The sequence below is a fragment of the Euprymna scolopes genome, chromosome 35 (genome assembly GCF_053919585.1).
Source record: "Euprymna scolopes isolate OS-2025 chromosome 35, ASM5391958v1, whole genome shotgun sequence".
Taxonomy (NCBI): Eukaryota; Metazoa; Mollusca; class Cephalopoda; order Sepiida; family Sepiolidae; genus Euprymna; species Euprymna scolopes.
In genome coordinates this window covers 22,055,941-22,064,338 of record NC_136516.1, presented here as the reverse complement: position 1 = coordinate 22,064,338, position 8,398 = coordinate 22,055,941, and the positions used below count along the sequence as shown (strand labels likewise).

The following is an 8,398-nucleotide window of genomic DNA, read 5'->3' as shown; positions in this document are numbered from 1 at the left end:
TACTTTATGACCAGATCTACAGAAACACGATGTGGGGGATTTAGCATCAAGATGCCTGTTCACATTATAATTGAACTTCTGCGTGTCAGTACAGTCAAGGAAGCAGGGCCCCGGGAGGAAATTCCAAAGTCCAGCAGTCTGAGGAAAGAAACTCTTAAAGCTGGAGGCTTTCCGGCATCTAGAGATCTCTATAGTGTAGGGGTGGGATTTTGCTGTTTGTCGAAATGGTCGAGGGTAATTACATCGGGGGACAAGAGCTCTGAGTGCGTCGGAGCACATTCCATTGAAATATTTGTAAAACAGGCACGTGGATGCAACATTTCGTCAATGGGACAGATGTTGGGTTTGCGTTGATAGTTCGGCACCGATTACGTTGGACACTTTTAGATCTTGTTTCAGACTAGTGACAGATACACCATCCCAGATGTGGCAACAATACTCTATCCATGAGCAAATGGTGGTCTTCTAGAAATATAGGATAATCTCAGGTGTGATTGATTTTCTTTAAAACAGCCTAAAATTTAGATATCTGTTAATTGATGTCAATTTCTATGTTAAAATTTCACAAAAACATATCGAATTTGTATAAAAGATTTTACGTTCTTTCTGTCCATTTGGCATACACTAAATCAGACTAAATATAGCCCACATTAGGATACAATGCGCCTAGTACATGTGATCCAAAATTCATAATGATCGGTTAATTATGTTAGATGTGAATAATGTTTAAATATTAAAATATTCGATGTTTTCAAAGACATTCAAAACGTACGGCAAGTTTAAACAAACAATACAAGCACATACCCAATGAAAACGGAAAGAAATACAATAAAAACAATTTGATTTCAAGAAAAAATTCATTAAAAAAAGAGAGAATAACAATCTCACAAGCTTTCATCGATTGCAAATGTAAATCCGTGGTGGTTGGCAGCGCCGTTACTAGTCCTGTACGATAAGTCTAGATGTCGCGTTGATGAGACTACGTTACTGCACGTGTTCTCATTTACCATGGGAGATTGTCTCGTCGGTTCGTACGCGTAGTCCCGGCTACACATGGAGTTTATAGAATTGCGAAAAGCTGTACAAGAGAAATAGTAGATAACAAAATTAACTGCCGAGTTCACCTGCAGCAAGTAGTCTGATATCTCCCGAATGCCCCGAGCAAAATTATTTTCTTCGTAGTAACCGAAGCCGAGCACGGTGCTGAGTATAGCGTCGGGTGTCACACACACAAAGAACACGACGACTACGTAGATAAGAGTCAAGGTAGCCTTGTATTTCAAGCGGGCGTTTTTTTGTATACTGCTCGGTCGTTTAAGTCCTCGCCAAATTTTAATGTTGAGACAGGCTAAGAGAAAGAGTGGTATAGCTGACCGGATTAGGGCGTGTGCCCAAGTGTAAGCCGTGGCGAAGAAGTCTTTGCTCCACAGCGCCGTCACGTTTACACCGTAGACTTCAATCGTTCCATTTATCACAGCTGAATTCGTCCGGTAACGCAACATGTAAGGAAACGAAACGGCGATTCCTAAAACAAACGTAGTTGTACTCACCTTGATAGCCCGGGACACAGTACAGAACCGTTTGACCCGCGACGGCTGACATATAAATATAAAACGTTCCACGGAGACGCAGACTGTCAGCCACGCCGAAATGCAGAGCGACATGTTGAAAAGATAGTGTGCGTACGGGTAGAGATATCCGTGTAGTTTGATGCCCTGTCTTTGCTCGACTCTCAGCAGCAGGACGACGACAAAGTAGAGGAAGTCTGTGAATAGTTTTATCATATCTGCTACGGCCAGGGCCTGTAGGTAGATATTGGTTGAAGTCCTCATATTTCGGCGACTGAACACAATTAGAGAGAGCATGTTTCCGACCATGCCAAGGGCGCAGGTGGTTGGGTAGAGTACGAGACCCGTTATCATTTGGGTCACATCGTAGAAATCCTGGTACTTTGCGCTTTCGCATCGAAGCCCGTCTTGCGACAGAGTTTGCCCCTCGGCACACGTCGTCACAAAAGACATATTTATGAAACTCGCGTTTTTTTGTAATAACGACATCATGGTCATCGTGAAGTTTATAAGAGTCGATGTCATTGCAAAGTGTGCGTGCGCGTGTGTGTGTGTGTGTGTGTTGATATTTGTGAAGAATTATTTCAAAGACAATTTTTTAAAGCCAAGTATCGATTTTGATCATTGGTTTTGTTTTTCCCCCAAATAACAGACGGCAATTGAAGAACTTTCATTTTATGAAAAAATAATTATTATAATTTTTTATCTTCATATATATATATATGTGTGTGTGTTTGTGTGTGTTCATTAGTGTATACATATGCATACATACAAATATGTATGTATGTATATTTATGTATAATCTTGTGTGTGCTTGTATTTGATATGTATATAAATGTGTGTATGATTAAATGTATAAATATGTATATACAAATATGCATATATATATATATATATATGTATTATGTATACTTGTGTTTGATTTATATATATATATATATATATATATATATATATATATATATAATATGTTATGTTATTTTACTTAAACTGTTTGGTTGTTTTAACAACGTTTCATAATGAACTATCAAATGATTAAAACAGTAAACCAGGTGATCTTATTTATAAATAAATGTCGGTCCTTTTTCCTGATGAAAGATTTTTGTTTGAAATTATCCATTTGTTCTTTTTCTTTTTTATTTTTATTTTCGTAGAATGCAAAAATGAACACGTTAAATTAAACTATAAAATAGCACGCTTGAAGATAAATGTAAAGATTCCAAGTTTTGTAAACTTTCCTCCCGGAACCGTTCTCTCACCAAGGCAGAAAAACAATTCCAATTCGATGTCGATAAGTCTTGTACATATCTATGAACTTTGCCCTTTCATCTTTTAGCAGAATATAAACATTTACAGCTTTATAAAGCCGTTTATTTTTCTTTACTTTGAAAAAAAAATTCATAAAATAAAGATTAGAAAACAAAACGTGATTCTTTAAAAAAAAAAGAAAAAGCGTAATATTTGTTAAGAAATCCTAAGGACAAATAATGTCTTCGCAATGATGGTTCTACAACACAAAAGATTACAGCATGTCTATTATATAAGTCATAGAACAGAAAGTCACAATCGTAAATGGTGCAAAGGAATTCATCCATAATAGATCAAAATGTCAAAAATATTTAAAATCTCATAGAACTATAATCAAAGATGCATATAACGGACATACAAAGAAAATGTATTAATATATACATAGTATATCCATCAGAGTGTGCGTATGTTTGTGTCTGTATATGTATGTGCGCATGTATTTGTAATTCATTTTTTTTTTTTAATGATGGTGATACAATTATTTATGCATTAAAAAAAATTATTCCGGAATATAACAGAGATTTTTTTTTTTTTTTAATGATGGTGATACAATTATTTATGCATTAAAAAAAATTATTCCGGAATATAACAGAGATTTTTTTTTTTTTTAAATTGGTAAAACATTTGAACTGTATTGGAAAAGCGAACAATCTAAGATATTCGTGTACAGGTTTAAGGATTAAATATAAGGTATGAATAAAAACGGGTTAGTTGTTTCGTATAAAGCTTGTTTCTGTAAATAGAGTAATTCTGTTCTGTCAACATTGTATACGAGAGAACCCACAGTTACTTCCTCTCTCAAAGCAACGCACCGAAACCACGTGTTCCTTGTTATATAAGGTGGGTTCAGCGCATCTGCAGACCATACATTCCTACCCGCGCACATGCACACACATATATATATATATATATATATATATATATATATATATATATATATATATATATATATATATATATATATATAAAGAGAGAAAGGGAGGACGATACGAGATATATATATATATATATATATATATATATATAAAGAGAGAAAGGGAGGACGATATATATATATATATATATATATATATATATATATATATATATATATAAAGAGAGAAAGGGAGGACGATATATATATATATATATATATATATATATATATATATATATATGTATATATATAATTATTTTTTTACTATAATAATTAAAATAATTAAAAATGGTGGACGTAGAAAATTTAATAAATGTTATGAATTTGTTAATATAATATGCATTATGATATTTATTAAATTATTATTTTGGGGGGCTCTATTAATGTACAAAATGTTGAGCTATTAGCGAAATATTTGTATGATTTTTTTTCAAAATATAAATATGTATGCTTGCGAATATGTATATAGGCGAGTCCGTGTGTTTATTGGCGTCGGCTGAGGGCGTCTGAGAATATTAGATGTAGCAACCTGTAATTTAGTATGGATAATCTCCTTCCTTTCGGATTGCCCTAAGTTCATATATATATATATATATATATATATATATATATATATATGTGTGTGTGTGTGTGTGTGTGTGTGTGTGTGTGTGTGTGTGTGTGTGTGTGGAAATCGAAAGAGGGCGCGAGAGCGGGGAAAAGAAAGAGATAGAGAGGGGGAGAAGGGAGAGGGAGACGGAAGTAGAGAAAGGGAGAAAAAGTAAATCAGGGAGAGGGGAAAGAAAGATTGGTAGAAAGGGAGAAGTTGAAGAGATATAGAAATGGAGAGAAAGAATTAGATAGAAATAAGAGAGTAACAGAGATAGATAGATAGATAGATAGATAGATAGATAGATAGATAGATAGGTAGAACAGTAGGTAGTATGTAGGTAGGTGAGCAGGTAGATAGGTAGGTTGGCAGATAGATAGATAGATAGATAGATAGAACGGTAGGTAAGTACGTAGGTAGGTGGGCATGTAGATATCTACATAGATAGATAGATAGATAGATAGATAGATAGATAGATAGATAGATAGATAGATAGAATGATTGTCTTACAAAAGGACAACGCGTTTTTTCTCACAATTAAATTAAATTAGTTAAAGAGTCGGTAATTTTGAGCAGTTATCAAGTAGCACACTGAATGCATAATTTCTTTCATGCAATTTTTTTATTTAAATAAAAGGTTACGTATTTTCTTGATATAGCAGCCCGTCCTTATAACAGAGCATGTGTCTCGATAATATGACCCTGTTGGGAACACGTATGGTTGCTAGTATATTTCTGTATGGCTACCACTCGCAATAAAACGTACTGACCTCATGGTAGGAAAACTATTCTCCTTATGGAAATTATTCCGTAATTTTATTGGTTAGATATATATATAAAATATATATGTCTGTCTATGTGTGTGTGTGTGTGTGTGTGTGTGTGTGTGTGTGTGTGTGTGTGTGTGTGTGTGTGTTTATGAGAGTTGCTTGGTTCTAAGACGTTACGCTCTTTCTCGAATTTCAATTTCTCTTTCTATTTTAATTTGTATATAGATATATGCAGGTGTTATTTGAATGACACAACTGTAGTTCGTGAAGTTTTTATAAATTATCAGATGAAAGATATGCAAATAGTATTGAAAATTAAAACAAACTTTGAAATTAGATTGCGTGGAATCATAGTTAAAAAAAAACAAAACTAGTTACCCATCGATTATGGTTTCGTAATTTAATATTAGTTCAATTAAACGATATTTATTTTTTTTTTATAATAAAATAACAAAATAAAATTTCACCTTTTGAACCGTAAAAAAGATTTAAATCTAAATAAAATGATGTTAAAGTTTTATCTTAGAATAAAGTGCATATTTGATGTTTACTATAATTGCTCTTGTCATATATATATATATATATATATATATATATATATATATATATATATATATATATATACATATATATATATATACGCCCGCGTGTGTGTGTATGCGCGTACGTGTGTATATGTTATAGTATGTGTTTATGTACGTACGTGTGTGTATGTATGTTTCTGTAAGCGTTTATGTGCGTGTGTGTATGTATGTTTGTGTATATGTTTATGTGCATGTGCGTGTGTCGTGTATATATGTTTGTGTATAAAAGTATGTTAAAGTATGTGCTGCGTCCGTATATATGTTTGTGTATGTGCTTATATGCTTGTGTAGTTGTTTGCGTGTGTTTGTTTATAGTTTTATGTCAGGATTAAGCGTACATCACGGTGATCATATATACATATATGTCTGTGTGTGTTCGTGTGTGCGTGTATGTGTGTGTATGTTGTGGCATGTGTTTTTGTGCGTATGTGTATGTATGTTTCCGTATGTGTTTATGTGTGTGTATATTTGAGTATATGTTTATGTGTTGCGCTGTTGCGTGTGTGTGTTTGTGTATGTCTTAATGTATGCGCTGTGTGTGTTTGTGTATGTGCTTATATGCATGTGTGGTGGTTGTTTTTATATGTAATCTGGTGTATGTGTATACGCGCGTGCCTGTGATATATGGATATGGATATGTTCGTGTATGTGTGTGCTGGGTCTATGCATATTTGTGCATGTGTTTTCGTGCGTGTGGGTTGTGTGTACGTGTGCTTGTGTATGTTTTTATGTGCGTATGTGCGTATCAGACAAGATATAGCGTACACGCCAATTCGTTTCAGTTCCTAGATGTTCTTGTTTCAACGGGAAATAAAGAAAAAATTCACAGCCAAATTTGATATTTGAATTATCTTGGTTTCCTTATTTTTTTTGAGATATTTAAATATCTTTGTAAAATATTGTCCAATATATAAATACCTTGCAATATATAATTTTAAAATGCGTTTAATGTTTTATCGATTTTTATATTTATTTATATATATTAAATTTGTTTTTTTTTTTTCGTCATATCGATTGATATCGGGTTAAAAGATCCGTGTTGTACGTTCGAATTGAACAGAAACAAGCAGCCCGGTTGTATATACCGCTCGTGTTTATCTCATCCGTGGAAAGCAATATTACCACAAATCCAACAGCATCCCTTCATAATGCATGCAATGCAGCGGTAAACAGAAATACGTTCAAGCGAAAATCAAGCTGTTCAGCTTTGCACAAAATCAGAAATACACATCTAAAACTTCGGATTTATTCAAGGATTCCGCGTGTGCGTCCACAACTGTTTGCATGTAGTAATGCGTTTCGTTCTTAGTAAGGGCGTTTTTGATATATGATCAAGTCCATCTTAACGTATACAAGACCATATATACGTAATATATACATATATGTATATATGGATGAATATATATCTATATATGTATCTATATACATATACACATGTATGTATGTATATATATATATATATATATATATATATATATATATATACTAGCAGGGTTGCCCGGCGTTGCTCGGGTGTTTGGAGGTGTATGCTGTGCAAAAAAAGCAAAAAAATAAAAAAATGGTTAATTTTTTAAAATTTGACCCCTATTATGACCCCTTAAAATTTATAGTTTCGGGCTCAAATCACTTTATTAAGTTAGATCCAGGTTCAAGGAAACTATATCTAAAATTTCAAGTGTCTAGACCCAAAATTGTCGGAGGAGTTTGGTAGAGTTCTTAAAGGTCAAATCGTTGAAATTTGACCCCTTAACAGCCAAATTCTGGCTGGCACCCGTCACATCGATTTTCCCAAATCTCAGTACCCGGTATTTCAAATTTCGAGTCTATAGACTAAAAATTGACAGAGTTATTGCGTAGGGAAATGTACACAGACAGACAGACACACAGACACACAGACAGACAGACAGACACGTTCACTTTTATATATATATATATATATATATATATATATATATATATATATATATATATATATATATATATCCTTATATGTGTGTATGTATGTGTGGGTGTGTGTGAGTGAGTGTTATTGAGGATTTTCTTTACGTTTTTGTTTTGTTAGACTGATTTCACTGGATCAATAATTAATTCGGTTTTGATCAGAGAAGTTTTCGATTTCCTTTTCTGATCTATTTTAAAACAAATGATAATACTTATTCAGTCTGTTTGGCATCATTTCAAAATCGACTAATTTTTTTTTTTTAATTTGAGGAGTGCCTGCATGAGTTTTCTGTTACCCAATTATCCCATCCGTGATTGCGTGACAGAAAACTCGGAATGCTTATGTGCGTCGACTTCTTTTTACTAATATATATATATATATATATATATATATATATATATATATATATATGTATATATATATAAATATATATATATATATACGTGTGTGTGCGCGTGTAAATATATATATTTATATATATATATATATATATATATTTATATATATATATATATATATATATATATATATAGCTATTTGTATAAAATGATGGAGCACTCTTCGCTCCTTAATAAATGACAATGTTTATATAAGCATAATAGATTGTCTAATCGAGTTTCGATCCCCGCTTCAGGCGCTCATCCATCTAAACTAAGAGTGGTGGTGCACTGGTGCAGTTATACTGTCTGTCTGAAGATATATGTATGTGTGTGTGTGTGTG

The 8,398-nt window shown here is 32.9% G+C and overlaps 1 protein-coding gene across 1 annotated transcript; it reads right to left on the bottom strand.

Moving 5' to 3' along the window:
* Nucleotides 1-838: 838 nt before the first annotated feature.
* Nucleotides 839-8,057, bottom strand: LOC145259734 (putative G-protein coupled receptor frpr-1). The gene has a single exon (XM_080117434.1). The coding sequence runs from the start codon at nt 2,091-2,093 to the stop codon at nt 885-887; it is 1,209 nt and encodes a 402-aa protein (XP_079973560.1). The 5' UTR covers nt 2,094-8,057; the 3' UTR covers nt 839-884.
* Between the last annotated feature and the right edge of the window lie 341 nt (nt 8,058-8,398).

Coding starts and splice junctions, on each gene's coding strand:
- LOC145259734 (XM_080117434.1), bottom strand. CDS start 2,093: ATGACATCGACTCTTATAAACTTCACGATGACCATGATGTCGTTATTA.